The sequence below is a fragment of the Polypterus senegalus genome, chromosome 12, assembly GCF_016835505.1.
Source record: "Polypterus senegalus isolate Bchr_013 chromosome 12, ASM1683550v1, whole genome shotgun sequence".
Classification (NCBI taxonomy): domain Eukaryota; kingdom Metazoa; phylum Chordata; class Cladistia; order Polypteriformes; family Polypteridae; genus Polypterus; species Polypterus senegalus.
This window is the reverse complement of record NC_053165.1, coordinates 19,252,665-19,272,724: the sequence shown is the minus strand read 5'-3', so window position 1 is coordinate 19,272,724 and position 20,060 is coordinate 19,252,665. Positions and strand designations below refer to the sequence as shown.

Sequence of the window (20,060 nt, the reverse complement as noted above, 5' to 3'; positions counted from 1 at the left end):
CAATATAATAGTGCAATAGAAACATTACAAGTACAGAGCAGAATTGAACAGTAGATGATATCCCATAATACAATTTGGATTTGTTCAGAGTCCTGGAGACTTTAGCCATCAGGCTCCCTTCCTCGATTGGCCATTTCACAGCTGAGTCAGCGCTGGACCTGCCAATCCGATGAAAGGACCCCTCTTCTTGACAATTCCTGCGATCCTCCCTCAGAGATGACTTTACCTTAGGCAGGCAAAACAACTTGGCAGGTGTGCCGTGAGCACCAAGTGCCACATTTGAGTACTGAGAAGTGAAACAGAATAGGTAAGGGTTAGTAACAAATTGTAACTATCATGTTACTTATGTTTTAGTACAAATGACTGACAACAGAGATGCAGTCTGTACAGTCAATCAGCAGCTCTAGTCAGGGTGTGCTAAACTGAAGTAGTGAGTCTTCAGCTGGGATTTGAAAGCTGAAACCAAAGGGGCATCTCTTATAGTGGCAGGCAGACCATTCCACAGTTTAGGGGCCCTGTAACTAAAGGCTCGACCTCCCACTGTTATTTTATTAATCCTTGAAATCATAAGTAGACCGGCATCTTGAGATTTTAATGTATGTTCTGGTTTGTAAGTAATGGTAAGTTCAGACCAGTAAGCCGGACCTTGGCCATTTAAGGCTTTATATGTTAAAAGGAGGATTTTGAAATCTGCCCTAAACTTAACCTGGGGCCAGTGTAAGAATTTAAATACTGGAGTTATGTGTTTGTATTTTTTTGTTCTTGTAATAATTCTTGCAGCAGCATTTTGGATTAACTGGAAGCTGTATAAAGAACAGTTTGAACATTCAGTGAACACCGCATTGTAGAATTCAACCCTACTAGTGCTGTCTCTATAATCATCGTTTGGTTGAGGAGCACTACTTTCGAAAGTTATATCGGTGATGTACTAAATGTCGGTTGGTATTTAGTCATAGTGAAAACAAAATAATGTGCAGTAAAATGGAAACGTTCACCTTGCTCTATATCAAGGTTGGGTAAAGTCTGTCCTGGTGGGCCAAAGTGGCTGCAGGATTTTGTTCCAACCCAGTTGCTTAAATAGAAAACAATCCTTGTCAATAATTTAATTTTAACTCTGACATGTCAGCTTATTCTCATATCCAATTTTTTTCCTTTATAAGAATATCATAAAGATGATTTGAAGCCAAAAATGGATGAGTAATTCTCAGTCCTTCACTTTTTTCTCTTCGGTTTCCTTCTAAGTATTTAATTAAACCAAATAATGCTTGAAAAATACACTTGGATATTAATGAAAACAAGCTAAATGGAGAACTGTTGGTTTCTTTTGCATTTTATTGCTAATAAAGAGGCATTAAAAACTAAGAATACAACTGTTTCAGGCTAAAATAAGCATTCTGGGTTAAAAATCTTAACAAATGAGACAACTGAAATAAAGCAGAAAACTGTCACTTGAGCAAGAAGTGTTTCTTATTAAACAATTTTGTTTGTTGGACCGACTTTGCCCACACCAGCTCTGTATGACCCACCTTTATTTGAGAGCTGGAGGTCTGCATGTTCACTCATACAATTTAAAACTGAACACTATACATACAACTCTGGACATGAACAGCTCTGGAAGCCTAACCAGATTGAATCAAATCCTCCTTAGTGTGTTACCCTTGACTCAAAGTCTACTGCCCACCTATTTTTACTTTGTTGTCTAAGGCTTTTCTATAGATCCACATCTTCTAATTACCCTCTTTTGAGGATCCAGATAGAGTAGCCAACCTGAATGTTATTTTTGTTGTACCATATATACTTGTGTTTAAGTTCTCCCACGTATAAGTCGGGGCTTCATTTCACTGTATTATTTCCGGTATTTTATAATGTCACTCATATAAGTCGAATGCGGAAAACTCACGCTATTGGTCCAAGACATTATGATATGCTAACGGCCACCTGAGAGAGTAACCATGGAGCACACTGTCTTTTTTTTTCTATGTATTATGCCTACGTAACCACACGGCAATACCCGACCTATTCCGAAGCAACGTTTGCACTGCTTTGTGTTTTTTGTATCTCGCACCCTCATACACCTTTATTGTAAGAGCATCCCTTTTCTACAATGGAGTGTTCGATCAAAAGAAAATATGAGGCTGTTTTTAAATTAAGAGTCGTTGAAGTGGTGAAAGAAATTGATAACTGCGCTGCAGCAAAATTCGATGTGTCTGAGAAACTGGTGTGTGATTGGAGGAAGCAAGAAGATTTAAAAAAAAAAATGAAGTGTCGCACTTTTGAACGGGTGTATGTCGGGCTCTGATTTTATGATCGAGTTTTGAGTATATGTGATAGTTGTTTTTAATTAATTGCTAGCTCACAGCCTAATCTTGCTCAACTGGCACACCTCCTCTTTTTGACTTACAACCAACTTCTCGAGCAGATGAGACCACATGGGGACCTCATCCAGGTATTTAAAATCCTCAAAGACGTTGATAAAGGAGATCCAGCAAACTGCTTTCAGCTTAAGGGTGAATCACATACTCAAAGACATCAGAGGAAATGAAGGGGAAGCGCATTTAAGACTGGTCTCAGGAAGCACTTCTTCACGCAAAGAGTTGTGGGACTCTGGAACAAACTACATGGAGTTCAAGCAGAAACCTTGACAACCTTTAAGAAGAATCAGGAGGAAATATTAAGACAGCTTAGCTACAAGCTAAACAAAAGATCCTGATGGACAGAATAGTTTCCTCTCATTTGTTAATTGTTTAATGTTCTTATGCTGTCCTCACCCATACTTGTCTTCTTCTTACACTGCAAAAATCAACTATTGGAAGTGAAAGGAATGAGGTGAAGTACAAACAATCCCCTGTGACTGGAAGGGGACTCACCCGTCAACGTGTCACTTCGGAATTTTGTTGAAGGGACTCATTCAGGCAAAGAACAGAAAGACCACAAAAATTCCTCCCATTTTTTTAATTTACATACATTTCCAGGCACAGTAACACAAAATTTCCAAATCCTATTTTACCTGAGTTGAAAATTACCTCTTTAAAATAAACATACACTGACTTTTCTTGTGAGGTTTTCATGGAAGTATTAAGACGCACCCATTTTATTTACAGTATATTTTGAAGATTGCCTGAAAAAGTAAAGCTTTTCCTCAGCTTCTTTATTACGAAAATGTCTTCCATTCCAAAGAAGCAGCATACTCTGACTACTCTAAAGCATGGCATGAGTTGGGCACGCTTTTCAAAATTTCCACCCCAAAGCCAACCTAACTCTACTATACCATATACCCTCTTAACTGTGTTTAATGTGACCACGTCAAGATGCTCAAAGAATAAGAACTACAAATTTGTACAGCAGAATGATGGTCAAAGTCTTTGAGTTGGCAAAAGGAGAAATGAGAGGTAAAAGTTAACAATTTGGTGAAAAATAAAAAAGACACGGCTAATGAAAGCTTATGGGCCAAAAGCTCATCTTTCTAACAATATATATTTTTTTTTCACTATGGAACTAACTTTCGGCTCTTTGTTCTTCTTCTGTGTGAAACTTCCATTTGTAGTCATGACGAAACGTGGTAGCTGGATTTTACGATTGATCTCCTTGTCTGGCTACCGCTGGACTGATCCACCATTTCTTATAATTGAGCTTGTTTTAGCATGCTGTGACTCAAAATTTACACCACAAAATTAAACAGTGCTTAGCACACTAACAGGACTCTGGCCTATTGGTTCAAAGTTATGTCATTCTTATTATCTCCCTAAAATAAGTGGAAAATTCACACAAATCGTGAATGTATGTAAATGAAGTTCTGTTAGTTCATTTTCATTTAGCAATTGACCTTTCTGTTCTTTTTTTTCCCCCATAACTCTTCTATCCATTTGTTGTTTCATCCACTACCTCCTTCTATGTCTCCCTGCTGCAGAGATGAAGATAGCTGGGTGTAAGTTCTTTCTTTCTTTCTTTCTTTCTTTCTTTCTTTCTTTCACTACTCATCCTCATTTTTTTATTTCAATAAGTGCATTAATTACCTGCTTCTCCTTCAGTTTGTAAGAAGCCCCTACAAAATCTCAAGCTAGGCCACGGAGTCAATCCACTTGAAACATGCCATTAGTCTTCTTTCTCCTCTTCTTTAACTCAGCAGGGGGCATTTGTGGGACGCTGAAGGCAAATTAGGTAACCAGGAACCTTTCCAGCATAATTACCCAGCTAAAGTCTTTCCGTAACGTCAAATTAAAATTTTCCCTTTCTGCCAGACTACACGTGTGTTAAAAAAATTCTGTGGCTAAACTGTATCAACAACATTTCTTTCTCTGGCACATTTTCATACAAAAAATGTCACTCAAAGTGTTTTACATGATGTCAAAGACGAAAATGCGAAAAAAGTAAAACACATTAGAAATAGATAAGAATAAGGGAGAATAAATGACATACCAAAAATGGTAAGAAGAAATCAATCTGCACTTACATAGCACAAATAGACTAGAAATAGATATAGTGGGTCCTTTGTAAATTAAAGGGAAGAGCACAGGAAAAGGTTTGGGGTAGCCACCCCGTATACTTGAAGATTTGGCCACAAAAGGAGTGCAAAACCATCATTCGGTGTTTACAGAGTTGAGTCCAAAACAGAACTGCATCATGGTTAACAAAATGGAGTTTTTAAAATCGGATGGAGGAAATGATGTCATTGGGCTGGAACAAGAAGTGATGTCATGGGTGATGAAACCAGAGGTGATGTCTCCAGGCCCGGTACCGGGAGTGGCGTCACTGAAACCAGAAGTGACGACGACTAGTCCAAAACTGGAAGTGATGACAACAGGCCCAGGTGGAATTTCCCTCGGGTGGTCTGCAAGAGAAAGATTTTGTGCACACTGCCACCCCCTGGTCTAAAATAGGATTACCATCATTTGAGCCTTTTAGCTGCCTCCCATACGCACGTGTGTGACACCTTATTTACAGATTGATGACTCCGATGCTGTGGTCAGATGGCCCAAGAGGACAGAAAATATTGCAATAAATTCCAAGAGTGAAATGCTGGACGAGGAAAAAGAAAATCTGCATGGGTTCCAAGGCCAGGGGACCACCCACCCTTCACTGGGAATTCTACTGTATATAACATGAATATACTTGAGTCATTCCTTGTTGTATTTTACAGTTCATCCTAGAAGATTCAATGCATTGGGTGCCATGGACAGTTGGGGTATCTGCCATCATTCCAGCATCAAAGGAGGCTGCACAGGATTTTGATCAGGGGGTGATGGCAGTAAAGAACACAGAAAAAACCAGATAAGAAAGCAGAGCAAAGTAGAGGTTAATAATAATAACAGATCCACCAACTATATGTTCTTTCTATGCAAATGTACAGGTAATATATCAGAATTATAATCCAGCTATGAAAAAAAGTGTTTTTGACCACTAAGAGCATCTGGCTAGTAGAATGCAGTGCTCTTGTTGGCGTGTAAATGTGAAAGAGTTTCTGAAAGGTAAGAGGGGATTTTAAAATCAATTCTGTTGCGGACCAAAAGCCAATTGAGTGAGGTGAGCATTGGTAAGACATGGTCAAGCTTGAGAGAGCCCATCAGTGGGTGAGCAGCAGCCTCCTGGCCTATTTACAGGCATCGTAACACCCAATTTTTAGAGAAAGCAGATGCTTTCCACATTTTCATCCTGGTCCATTTTCTATGTACACTACAGTTGTGGCCAAAAGTTTTGAGAATGACACAAATATTAATTTTCACACAGTTTCCTGCCTCGGTTTTGATGATGGCAATTTGCATCTACTCCAGAATGTTATGAAGAGGGATCACAAAAATTGTAATTAATTGCAAAGTCCCTCTTTGCCATGAAAATGAACTTCATCCCAAAAAAACCCATTTCCACTACTGCTGTGAAGAAGGCTTCAGGGCGCCCAAGAAATCCAGAAAGCACACCAGCACTTTCTCCTAAAGTTGATTGATGGCCCTGGATCAGGGCACCACCAGTCCAGAGCTTGCTCAGGAATGGCAGCAGGCAGGTGTGAGGGAGGCAAAAACTTTTGGAGGATGCCCTGGTGACAAGAAGGGCAGCAAAGAAGCCAAGAAAAACATCAGGGACAGACTGATATTCTGGAAAAGGTACGGGGATTGGACTGCTGAAGACTGCGTGGGGTAAAGTCATTTTCTTAGATGAATCCACTTTCTGATTATTTGGGGTATTTGGAGAAAAGAAAAGGTGAGCACTACCATCATCAGTCCTGTGCTATGCCAACAGTAAAGCATCCTGAGACCATTTATGTGTGGGGTTGCTTCTCAGCCAAGCCAGTGGGCTCACTCACAATTTTGCCTAAGAACACAGCCATGAATAAAGAATGGGACCAAAACATCCTACGAGAGCAACTTCTCCCAACCATCCAAGAACAGTTTGGTGACCCACAATGAACAATCCAGCATGATGGAGCACCAGGCCATAAGGCACAAGTGAGAACTAAGTGGCTTGGGGAACAAAACTTTGAAATTTTGAGTCCATGCCCAGGAAACTCTCCAGACCTTAATCCCATTGAGAACTTGTGGTCAATCCTCAAGAGGCGGGTAGACAAACAAAATCACACAAATTCTGACAAACTCCAACCATTGATTATGCAAAAATGGTCTGCCGTCAGTCATGATTTGGCCCAGAAGTTGATTGACGGCATGCCAGGACGAATTGCAGAGGTCCTGAAAAAGAAAGAAGGGCCAACACTACAAATATTGACTCTTAATGTAATTGTCAATAAAAGCCTTTGAAACGTCTGAAATGCTTGTAATTCTACTTCAGTATACCAGAGAAACATCTGACAAAAAGATCTAAAAACACTGAAGCAGCAAACTTTGTGAAAACCAACACTTGGGCCATTCTCACAACTTTTGTCCACGACTGTATTGTCTCCCTGTAGGATCAGTTGCGTGGTGTCTGACGACCGTATGACTTGACGCATAAACATGTGTATCACCAGCCATGATCATTTTAAGTGATATTAACGAGCCCCCAAATATAGCACTCTCCTGCCTAATAAATCACTCCAGCGTCACCAATTCTGTATGCCAGTTGTCTGGTTCAGAGTGTAATGGCTGTTTTTCCCAGTCTGTTTCTTTCTATTCTTGGTTTTAACCTCAGAAATGTAATGAAACAATCTTGTTTGTCCTGACACTAAGCTGCTTTGAGTAATTGCGCTCTATTTCTGGCTCCTGGTTGCACGTCCCTTATTTGTACTCCAGACTGAAAAGGCTGCCAAGACTGCTATTGGTCTCCAATAAGATCACTTCACTTTAGGGCACTGATAAAGACAGATTTGTCTTCAGAAAGCTTGAGTTTAATTGGTTTTAACCTTGAGGCATTTAGAACTTTGGAGAATTTGTGGCCGATAGGTTCTTAATAGCAAACACTGTGAGTAAACATTCAGTATCTACGTGCAGCTTTTAAGTATAATATGGCAATTGAACACAGACACTGACAGGAACACGGGATCAACATTCATTCTGGTCATTCAGTAGATGAATTTTGCACTTTCTCTCCAGGGTCGTTGTGAGTTTTTTTTGTTTTTTTTTCATTGGGTTTGAGTTTCTGCTTTGATGAAACACTGGCAGGTTTCTTTCCTTGCTAATGTTTATTTTTTCCTTATTTCATTATTTGCTGTTATTTAAATATAATTTTTCATATTCTGTTCATAACACCCAGCCCTTATGTTTTTTTAAATTGGCACTCTATACCAAAAAAGAGCTGGCTTTGGCTTCTTAATTCTCTTGTTGGTGCCTCCACCACAATAGCTCAGATGCACTGGTTCTTCACCTACCATTAGTAAAGATATTGCAAGCAGACTGGAACTTTTCTCTCCCAAATTAAAATCTCATTTTTTTTCCCTACATTGCATGCAGGCCTTTAATGACCGCTTGGGCACGGCCATCAGCGGTGTGTCGACCTCGTCGAGGGGTTTAGTTACCTCGGCAGTGACATTCATGTCTCTGGTAACTCTTCCTATGAAGTCAGTAGTAGGGTTGGGAGAGCATGGGGGGTCATGAGGTCGCTGGATAGGGTTGTGTGGTGCTCCCAATGTCTATGCAAAAGGACTAAGGTCCAAGTCTTTAGAGTCCTGGTGCTTCCTGTCTTCCTATATGGTTGTGAGACATGGATGCTATCCAGTGACCTGAGATGAAGACTGGACTCCTTCAGTACTGTGTGTCTTCGGAGAATCTTTGGGTACCGCTGGTTTGACTTTGTGTTGCTCATGGAGTCCCGAATGAGGCACATGACCTGCATTGTGAGGGAGCGTCAGTTACAGCACTATGGCCATGTGGCACCATTCCCCCAAGGGTGATCATTGTAGAGGACCCGTGTGGCTGGACCAGGCCAAGGGGACGCCCATGTAACCCCTAGCTGTGGCAGATAGATGGTCATTACTGGGGGGGAATGGGACTGGACCGCGTGTCTACCTGGAGGGTTGCCAACCGGAATCCGAGCTGTTTTGTCATGTGGTGGGTGTGGCAACGCGCTGTACCAGTACTTGCTCCCCAACTTGACTTGACTTGACTCTCCCAAATGACACTGCTCCCCGTCGTGAGTCTGGGTTGGGACTGCAAAATATCAAGGCCTTTTGTAATGGAGGTAATAATACCTAGCATATAGCTTAATCATTTTTTATTTTGTTAATCTCTAATAATGTCTGATCTGACCTGACCAGTATCCAGAAAGGGGTGCTTGTTCCCTAGGGTTACGTTCTTTATTAATGCAGAACAGACATGAGCCATACATACTCCTTTAGTAACCATGGCGGAAATAATCAAACGAGAGCAATATGGTACAAAAAGAGATATATGTATTTAACTTGCTTTAAAAGATAACTTCCACTCCCAAAAAATAGTATTTATACATACATATCCAGGCCGGAGAGAAGCCAACGGAACTGTACAGTCATCAGGGCCGGTTGGTCAGGCAGGAAGGAACATTTGGCAGAATAGAAGAGACAACCTCTGATTTCTCTGTAGTTGTTACTTTGTTTTGCATAATTAGTGAACTTTTATGTAAACCTTTACCACCTAAGCTACACTCTTTCCAACCAACATAGCGCAGTTGGCATCTGTTCTTAATCATACATGGCTTCTACAGACCATGACCCTGTCCAAATATTAATCAGCAGACATCAGCACTTTCAAAATTGCCTGCCTGTGTGTCCTTCACATGTTTCTGTCCATCCTGTCAGCTGGTGTGTGCGGTTTCAACTTTGAAATAAACTTCACAGAACACACACAGGCTTGGTCTGCAGTAGAAATTAAATCCTGCAGTGCTTCTTTATATTCCATGCTTTGTACCCCAGTAAATACGATTTATCATCAATATGCTAACAACCCAAATATCCTTCATTCACTGAGAATATAGAACCAATGTAGGAAGCATTTTAAGTTAGAGAATATTTTATCTGTGGCACCTCTACATGATAATCTCCTTTTTCCTCCCTCTCAAACTTACACAGTTTTTAATGTCTGGAAAATGAATGGAATTGAATAATTTAGAGATTTGTATATAAATAATGTCTTTGAATCCTATGAACAATTACACTCCAAATTTAATTTCCCATCAACACAATTCTCCAAGTTAGAAAGTTTGCTAAACAAAATCTGCCCAATTTTCCTCACCTCCCACCTGTTTCTATTTCGGGAAGAGACATTACTCAGACTTGGGGATTTAGACAGCATTTCTGTAATATATAAAAACATTTTAAAGTCCCTTCCTTTTAAATATCCAAGAATACAGTGGGAATAGGATCTCTTACTCCACATTTCAGAAGTGAAAGGCATCCACACACAGCACTCACTCGCGCTCCATATGTTCATAACATTCAATTATTCAACTTCAAATCTTTAATTGAGCACATCTGTCTCGTTTAAAATTGTCCAAAATGTTTCCAGGGCAAGATCCAACCTGCGAACGTTGCAATCGAGCTCCAGCCTCACACGTTTTGGGCCTGCACCAAATTAACTTCATTCTGGACCAAAATCTTTAAATGCCTTTCAGACAGCCTTGGTGTCACAATCCCACCTAATCTACTAACAGCTATGTTTGGTGGGCTCACAGAGGGGCTTAAAGTGGAGAAGGACAAACAAACTGTAATGACGTTTACTTCACTATTAGCACGTAGACTTGTCTTGATCAACTGGAAGAATCCTAACCCACCTTATCTAAGTCAGTGCATAACTTATTATGCATATACTATTTGAAACTGGAAAAAATCAAATTTGCACTTAGAGGATCTGTGCAAAACTTTTTTAAAACCTGGCAGGACCCGATCAATGACATTTTGGAATAAGTATTTATACTGGGGGAAAAGACTCCTCTCACTCTTTACTACTCTTAACAGTTTCACTCTGGCTGTTGGCCTTGGCTCGCTTTTTCATGGGTGGGGGTTGAACTGAATTTAGTTTTGTTAAGTTTGAATTGATTGTATAGAATGTTATATGCTTTTGATAAATTCAATAAAAGATTAAAAAAAACCTTCACAGATTACAGTGACACACTTCAAACCTATTACTACAACAACAGCAACATCCAGACAAACTCAGTCCCCTTCTCATTCACTGATTACTGTTTAAGTAGCATAAAGCTCTCTCCTTTAGGTGCTCAACTAAACTTTCCCTTTACTCAGTCAACTAAACATAAAGTATACAGTGGTGTGAAAAACTATTTGCCCCCTTCCTGATTTCTTATTCTTTTGCATGTTTGTCACACAAAATGTTTCTGATCATCAAACTCATTTAACCATTAGTCAAATATAACACAAGTAAACACAAAATGCAGTTTTTAAATGATGGTTTTTATTATTTAGGGAGAAAAAAAAATCCAAACCTACATGGCACTGTGTGAAAAGTAATTGCCCCTTGTTAAAAATAACCTAACTGTGGTGTATCACACCTGAGTTCAATTTCCGTAGCCACCCCCAGGCCTGATTACTGACACACCGGTTTCAATCAAGAAATCACTTAAATAGGAGCTGCCTGACACAGAGAAGTAGACCAAAAGCACCTCAAAAGCTAGACATCATGCCAAGATCCAAAGAAATTCAGGAACAAATGAGAACAGAAGTAATTGAGATCTATCAGTCTGGTAAAGGTTATAAAGCCATTTCTAAAGCTTTGGGACTCCAGCGAACCACAGTGAGAGCCATTATCCACAAATGGCAAAAACATGGAACAGTGGTGAACCTTCCCAGGAGTGGCCGGCCGACCAAAATTACCCCAAGAGCGCAGAGACTCATCCGAGAGGTCACAAAAGACCCCAGGACAACGTCTAAAGAACTGCAGGCCTCACTTGCCTCAATTAAGGTCAGTGTTCACGACTCCACCATAAGAAAGAGACTGGGCAAAACGGCCTGCATGGCAGATTTCCAAGACGCAAACCACTGTTAAGCAAAAAACATTAGGGCTCGTCTCAATTATGCTAAGAAACATCTCAATGATTGCCAAGACTTTTGGGAAAATACCTTGTGGACTGATGAGACAAAAGTTGAACTTTTGGAAGGCAAATGTCCGTTACATCTGGCGTAAAAGGAACACAGCATTTCAGAAAAAGAACATCATACCAACAGTAAAATATGGTGGTGGTAGTGTGATGGTCTGGGGTTGTTTTGCTGCTTCAGGACCTGGAAGGCTTGCTGTGATAGATGGAACCATGAATTCTACTGTCTACCAATAAATCCTGAAGGAGAATGTCCGGCCATCTGTTCGTCAACTCAAGCTGAAGCGATCTTGGGTGCTGCAACAGGACAATGACCCAAAACACACCAGCAAATCCACCTCTGAATGGCTGAAGAAAAACAAAAAGACGACTTTGGAGTGGCCTAGTCAAAGTCCTGACCTGAATCCAATTGAGATGCTATGGCATGACCTTAAAAAGGCGGTTCATGCTAGAAAACCCTCAAATAAAGCTGAATTACAACAATTCTGCAAAGATGAGTGGGCCAAAATTCCTCCAGAGCGCCGTAAAAGACTCATTGCAAGTTATCGCAAACGCTTGATTGCAGTTATTGCTGCTAAGGGTGGCCCAACCAGTTATTAGGTTCAGGGGGCAATTACTTTTTCACACAGGGCCATGTAGGTTTGGATTTTTTCTCCCTAAATAATAAAAACCATCATTTGAAAACTGCATTTTGTGTTTACTTGTGTTATATTTGACTAATGGTTAAATGTGTCTGATGATCAGAAACATTTTGTGTGACAAACATGCAAAAGAATAAGAAATCAGGAAGGGGGCAAATAGTTTTTCACACTCCTGTATACTTATTCAGTTTTCATTAATACATAATGGAAGATGAATACCCATAAATATATGTTGTGTATATAGAGTATATATGTGTTGTATGAGCTAACAAAAGGATCATTGCACATGGCAATACTGTCCGCCCTCCCTAGTTGCTCCTGGGAGCCTCTTGAACCCACAACCTCTGATAACGTACTTGAGGATGAGCCACGCAAATGAGGACACACACACACACACAGTCAGTAAGGCGCTTCTATTTACAAAAACTAAACAAAGAGTGACCCAAAGCACAGCACTCCACTCAAGATCTACTTCATAATAAATAATCCATGATAAAAACAGGTGGACTGATGGAGGTTAAAATATTCCATAAAGACTGGGTTAAAGTCCCAGGCAGATCTATTTTTTTAAAATCCAATGCCTCCTTATCCCAGATAGAGTCTCAGCAGCCGGAGGAGACGTCCTCTAACAGGCACAGTCAGCCCAAACATGGCTCAGGCCCCCTGCCAGTCCATGGCTCCCAACAGGGCGGCGCACTGAGACTTGCTTTTCCAGCTCCCGCTGCTACTCCATCTGGCTTAGGCGGGAGCCCCGCTGCAGCGGTTGGTTATTCCTTCTCCCCAAACGTTGCTCAACAGAAGTAATCCTTGCCACTCAATGCCCAGCCATGCATTTCTATTGAAGCCATCTTCCCGACTACCTGCTTCTATTCAGCTCACACAGGGTCCTCCTCAATCTTGCCTTTCTCTCTCTTTTCTCCCTTAACCTACATTCCTTCTTTTCTCTCATCTTTTATTCTCTTCCTTTTTGTTCTTTGTTCTCTATTCCATGCAGGCTCCCTTTATACTGCCAATTGGGTGCCTGTGATTTCACCCGGCTCAGAAATGTGAATGAAGCACTTGACCGACCTGCTCGCATTTCCACGCGAATACGCGATCAGCCAAACACTCCACTTAACCTCAGAGTGACCCGTTCACACATGCACCTGTACCCATTTGGAGCCTGCACGCTCCAGAGGGGAGGTTGGGAGCTTGCACTGATAAAGCATGTTCCCACACCCACCTCACGACGAACCACCTCAGGATCCCAAATTAGGACTCGAGCGTAGCTGTGAAATGGGTGGCACCTCAGCACCACACTAGTTTGAACGGAATGGAACAGTGTGAGTTTTTTTTACAGTGCCTGCAGTGCCAATTCTGCAACCAACCCCTGAGTTCTCCCTGCAAGTTGGAGGATGTGCTTGAAGGGCTGGATGCAGGTTAACCTCATACCCAGGATGGAGACTTGTGATTATTTGGTCAAGTCACACATCACTAAGTACCTCTTATCACAATTACTTTTAAAACTTTGACTGGAATGATGGCGCCAATGAGAACTGTCATGCATGTGTGCCTGGGAATCACTTTCCAGGCTCTGTTGAGGAAAGGCTGAGACCCTGGCAAAGACAAGACCTATATTAGCAGAGCCATTGCCCCACCTCACCTCCTGAGTGTTCAAGTGAATAATGGTTTGAAGCTGTTAATAAATCCTACCCTGGATGCTCCCTGGACTCAATATTTGAGTAGGCAAGGCCAGTGGCGTAGCTCGAGTTCGTCCCACTCGGGCGGGGTGGTGCTTCAATTGGTTCACCGACAAAAGCGCGATAGACATATGCGCCCCAACAAAACTGCTATAGACAAATGAGCACCGACAAACCCGCTAACTGGTTTTCGACAAATGCACGCCGACAAAATCGCCACGACAAAATCGCGAGAGAGGCCAAGAGAGTAGGACGCCCTTGCTGCAATTCTTCCTACATATGCAGGGCGTGATCTTAAGGACTATCTGCGTGCCATGCTGATGGCATGTCGCGTCTCATAATATTGACTTCTAAAATAAACATTATTATATATGCTTTAAACTAGTAATTCATATTTAATGAAAGTTTCGTGATTTTGTCTGGGCGATTTTGTCGGCGCATTTTAATCGGCGCTATTTTGTCGGCGCGCATATGTCTATCGCGCAAATGTCGGGTCACAGCTTCAATTTGCCGCCCTCCAACATATCTGAATATGTTAACCTATTTAAATAGAAAATTAAAATGACGTATAGAGAAAAATTAAGATGCATTTTGCATAGGTTTATTCATATATAGAGAAACAGCAATAATTTTTCACATATAATTATTTATAGGCATCAACTAGACAAGAATATAGTATAGACACACTGCTAAGCCGGGTTCTAATTATTAGTTTAATATAATTACGCTACAAATACCAGAACCAGTGCAGTGTTCAAGTGATAGGTGGGGATGTTTTCTGCGCAGAGCAAGAACGCATTCGGATTGATAATGAAATGAAATTCTAAATTGTAAATTAGTTGTTTATCTTCCTAGAAATTGTTATTGGTGTAAGGTTTCTGTTTATTTCGTTATTGCCTCATAAATTTGCTGTCACAGAAGGACAGTCTGAAAATTATTTTCGAAGCAGTTGTGGATAAAAAGCTGAGAATTTTAATTTTTTCATTCATGAGTGATATCTTTCCGAACCCTGCTGATTACACACAAATTGTTTTGGCCAGTAATGCCGCCCATAAAAAAATGCCGCTCGGGCTGGACCGCCCCCTCTGCCCGCCCCTAGCTACACCACTGGGCAAAGCTTCCTAAAAGTCCTGGTGCCATGCACTGTACGGCAGCCAAAGTTATTTCTGCTTTCTTACAATTCACAAAGTTGAAAAACAAAATTCTAGGTACTGTAACTGAGTGGACAGAATAGCCGGAGCCACTGACAGACACTTCAAATTGTTGAGGCAGCAACTGGGTGTCCCCGTTTTATTGGGACAAACAATAAACAACAACCATGCTTGATAGCACCAACAACAGAAAACTGCAGCGTATTGGTGGACTCAGTTAGAAAAAAAGTCCTCCATGTGGAGGCTTGGAAATAGCACAGGAACTTTGGGTCCAAAAGCAGACAACCTCCTCTGGGGACTGTTGGGTTTTATAGCCCCCTGCCCAGAAGGGCAAGGCCAGCTATGGGGGCTGTAGTTAGGTCAGGTACCCTCACTGGGTCACTTCTCAGAGCCGTGGGTGGAATGGGAGAAACCTTTAGCATGAGCATCCCTTCTTGTTCCCATCGTGGTACCTCAGCAGAGCCTGGGAGGAGATTGCCAGGCACAGATGCGTGACAGGACTCATTACCGCCATCATTCCAGTAAGAGTTTTACTAATTCTAAATCTAAGGAATAAACATTAAGAGACATGCTGCCTACTTTATACAAAATTGTTCCTCTCTGCAGGGCCACACAATTACCTTTGTACTAGAAATCAGAAAATTCCATCTTCCCCTCCAGTGCCATTCATTATTTTCAGTGTTGGTCAAGTCTGGGTCTGCACCCTTCAAGGTGACAGCTTTTTAGCTGTGTTCAATATCCTCGGAGATCTCCAGGGAGAGCGTGATCTCTCTCTCTCTCTTTTTTTTTTCCCCTAGTAAAACGATGTACCACTTTGGTGGTTGAATTGGAAACACAGCTTGTAATTTTCTGTGCTTTTGAACTAGACCTCCATGCCATAGGGAAATTGTTCATCATGGAAATGTCAGTAAAGCCAACTGGATTCATTACTGCTCAAGTGCTCCAGAGCCGTCTAGTTATTTCTGACAGGGCTGCTGTTCTGTTGTGAGCGCTGAGCAATCGGCCAGGCCTTTCATGTCTACACGAGACTTAAACATAGCGTTCAAAAAGAGTTTTTTTTTTTTTTGGTTCATTTTCATTAGAAATGCTTTTATATTACTTTTAGAATAAATTATTAGAGTGAGTAAGAAGCTTCGTACATAAAAACGCCCAGAAAGATTATAGAATGATGTATTTAAATGTAACCCTAAATGGTCTTACTGATCTTCTCAGACAATTACTTTTTGCAAACAAGACAGTAAGCCGTGAGAACAAGACAGACAAGGACTTTCTGAGATACAGTGCTTATAAAGATGGATTCACCCCCTTGGAAGTTTGCATGTTTTATTATGTCAGTGGTTTTCAAATGGTGGGCCCCCCTTGGGGGGCACGAAGTAATAATAATAATAATAAATTTTATTTATATTGCGCTTTATATTTAACAATCTCAAAGTGCTACAAAAAAAGAATAAATTAACAAACAAGATAATCTATAGAAATAATTTAGCAAAATGCCTTTCTAAAAAGATAGGTTTATAGGTTTCGTTTGAAAGCATCAGTCGACTGTGGGGCTCTCAGGTAGTCAGGGAGAGTAACAAAAAGGGTAACAAAGAGGGGGGCGCGAAGATGTGAAAAATAAAAAACAAGAATCAAAAATATGAAAAATACATCTATTGAAACCAAAACAAATGAACTACGTTCTGACACTAGGAAAATAAATATAGAGTTAGATAAATGTCGATAAAAGTTAAGTAGGTATAATAAAATATGCATCTATGATACATCATTAATTAAAGAAGAACAAATTGGTATTAGTGGGCTCCTTTCAAAAAAGGGGGGTGCGATTGAAACTGTTATGAAAACTTGGGTCGCAAATACGTAAAGGTTGAGAAACGCTGTATTATGTGATGGACGGCTGGGGCTCTTAACCCGGTTGGGACTCCTTCAAGATGAAAGGACCCTTGCTTGCTTGGGGCAGTACACTATCTCCCCCAGAACGGCAGAGGGCAGCACCCCTGGCTTGGTATGGTGGACAGGCTTGGAGCTTGGAAGCTCACCACCAAGGGGGTACATAGAAAACTGCTGAGCTCTTTATTGCAGCATTTCTGCCACAACTGGAAGTGTTGCCAGAAGGAGGTCATGGGACACCTGGGAGACTTTTGAACACTTCTCACACCTCTGAGAAGTCTGCTTAACAGAAGTGAATAATCCGATGATGTGGCCATGTAAAACCATAGCCAGATTACTGTTAAGGATGTTGTAGTCTACGCGTGTTCATTATTCGTGAGGAGCTGAGGTGGAAGAGACAGAAGAGAGGAAGAGAAAGTGCTGTGTGCCTTATAGTGTGCATTAGAGGGGAACAAAGGAAAATCATTTCCCATTTGAAAATAAAATAAAATGCGACTGGTGTCTATCTGTGCCAAGCTTGGGGAACTGGTGCGCCCCCCGGTGGCCACAATTATTATTAAACATTTAGCATGTTTACATGCCCTTCAATAACCAAATTATTAACAAAACACTGATTTCTAAAATGTCATGTAAATCCTTATTCTGATTAGATGAGTCCGGGTCATTGGCCTCTGAGAAGCCTGGTTAACAGAAGTAGACTTCTCTGTGAATAATCCGATTGTGTGGCCATGTAAAACCATAACCAGGTTACTGTTAAGGATTCTGCAGTCTGCTCGTGTTCATTGATCTCTGTCAGTCAGGTGCTCTATAAAAGGAGCCAGAGTCGGGAGGGAGAGGATGACGCTTGCCCAGAGGAAGAGGACAAGACTTCCCGTGAGGTGTGGAGGTGAAAGAGACAGAAAAGAGGAAGAGAAGGAAAGAAGATAAAGTGCTGTGTGCCTTATAGTGTGCATTAGAGGGGAACGAAGGAAAAGCATTTCACACTTGAAAATAAAACCCGTGTGTGTTGCTGGAAATGTGACTGGTGCTTGTCTGTGACGGGTTTGGGGAATGGGTGTGCCCCATGGTGGCCCCAATTATTATTAAACATTTAGCATATTTACTGTACATGCTCTTCAATGTCCAAATTATTAACAAAACCCTGATCTCTAAAATGTCACGCAAACCCTTATTCTGATTAGATGAGTTGGGTTATTGACCTCTGAGAAGCCTGATTAACAGAAGTAGACTTCTCTGTGAATAATCCGATTGTCTGGCAATGAAAAACCATAACCAGGTTACTGTTAAGGATTTTGCAGTCTGCTCGTGTTCATTGATCTCTGTCAGTCAGGTGCTCTATAAAAGGAGCCAGAGTCGGGAGGGAGAGGATGACGCTTGCCCAGAGGAAGAGGACAAGGCTTCCCGTGAGGTGTGGAGGTGAAAGAGACAGAAAAGAGGAAGAGAAGGAAAGAAGATAAAGTGCTGTGTGCCTTATAGTGTGCATTAGAGGGGAACGAAGGAAAAGCATTTCACACTTGAAAATAAAACCCGTGTGTGTTGCTGGAAATGTGACTGGTGCTTGTCTGTGACGGGTTTGGGGAATGGGTGTGCCCCATGGTGGCCCCAATTATTATTAAACATTTAGCATATTTACTGTACATGCTCTTCAATGTCCAAATTATTAACAAAACCCTGATCTCTAAAATGTCACGCAAACCCTTATTCTGATTAGATGAGTTGGGTTATTGACCTCTGAGAAGCCTGATTAACAGAAGTAGACTTCTCTGTGAATAATCCGATTGTCTGGCAATGAAAAACCATAACCAGGTTACTGTTAAGGATTTTGCAGTCTGCTCGTGTTCATTGATCTCTGTCAGTCAGGTGCTCTATAAAAAGAGCCAGAGTCGGGAGGGAGAGGATGACGCTTGCCCAGAGGAAGAGGACAAGACTTCCCGTGAGGTGTGGAGGTGAAAGAGACAGAAAAGAGGAAGAGAAGGAAAGAAGATAAAGTGCTGTGTGCCTTATAGTGTGCATTAGAGGGGAACGAAGGAAAAGCATTTCCCATTTGAAAATAAAACCCGCGTGTGTTGCTGGAAATGTGACTGGTGTTTGTCTGTGACGGGTTTGGGGAATGGGTGTGCCCCATGGTGGCCACAATTATTATTAAACATTTAGCATATTTACTGTACATGCTCTTCAATGTCCCAGTTATTAACAAAACCCTGATCTCTAAAATGTCACGCAAACCCTTATTCTGATTAGAGAAGTTGGGCTATTGACCTCTGAGAAGCCTGATTAACAGAAGTTAATCCGATTGTGTGGCCATGAAAAACCATAACCAGGTTACTGTTAAGGATTCTGCAGTCTGCTCGTGTTCATTGCTCTGTGTCAGTCAGGTGTTCTATGAAAGGACCCGCCTCTCTCTGTTCGAGGAGCCAGAGTCAAGAGGAAGAGGACGAGACTTCCCGTGAGGTGTGGAGGTGGAAGAGAAGGAAAGAAGATAAAGTGCTGTGTGCCTTATAGTGTGCATTAGAGGGGAACGAAAGAAAAGCATTTCCCCCTTGAAAATAAAACCCGCGTGTGTTGCTGGAAATGTGACTGGTGTTTGTCTGTGCCGGGTTTGGGGAACTGCTATGCCCCTTAGTGGCCACAATTATTATTAAACGTTTAGCATATTTACATGTGTTTCAATAACCCAATTATTAAGAAAACCCTGATTTCTAAAATTTCATGTAAACCCTTATTCTGATTAGAGGAGTTGGGCTATTGACCTCTGAGAAGCCTGGTTAACAGAAGTAGACTTCTCTGTGAATAATCTGATTATGTGACCATGTACGAGGGACGTTGAAAACGTTTCCACACTTTTTTTTTTAACTCTCTTTATTAAGAATTTCAAACACAAATCATATTACTATTCTACATAGTCACCTTTCTTTGTGATGCAAATTTTCCCAGCGTTGTACCAACATTTTAATGCCCAATTAATACTCCTCCTGTCTTCACCATTTCCAAAGAAAATATAAAAGTGTGGAAACTTTTTGAACGTCCCTCATAAAACCATAACCAGGTTACTATTAAGGATTTTTTAGTCTGCGCCTGTTCATTGCACTCTATCAGTTAGGTGCTCTATAAAAGCAGACAGAGTTGAAAGGGAGAGGACAACGCTTGTCGGGTGGAGTGGAGGTGGAAGAGACAGAAAAGACGAAGAGAAAGAAAGAAGATAAAGTGCTGTGTGCCTTATACTGTGCATTGGTGGGGAACAAAGGAAAAGCATTCCCCCC

The 20,060-nt window shown here is 41.3% G+C and overlaps 1 protein-coding gene across 4 annotated transcripts in view; it reads left to right on the top strand.

Annotated features, from left to right (window-relative positions):
- Positions 1-20,060, top strand: part of dock3 (dedicator of cytokinesis 3) — a 919,050-nt gene that overhangs the window by 725,786 nt on the left and 173,204 nt on the right. The window contains exon 15 of one of the 4 annotated variants that reach the window (XM_039772621.1): positions 3,908-3,925. The exons of the other annotated variants lie outside the window; for them this stretch is intronic. Within the exon in view, the coding sequence (XP_039628555.1) occupies positions 3,908-3,925 (18 nt within the window). The remainder of the gene's footprint in view (positions 1-3,907; positions 3,926-20,060) is intronic. 4 annotated transcript variants of the gene reach the window in all.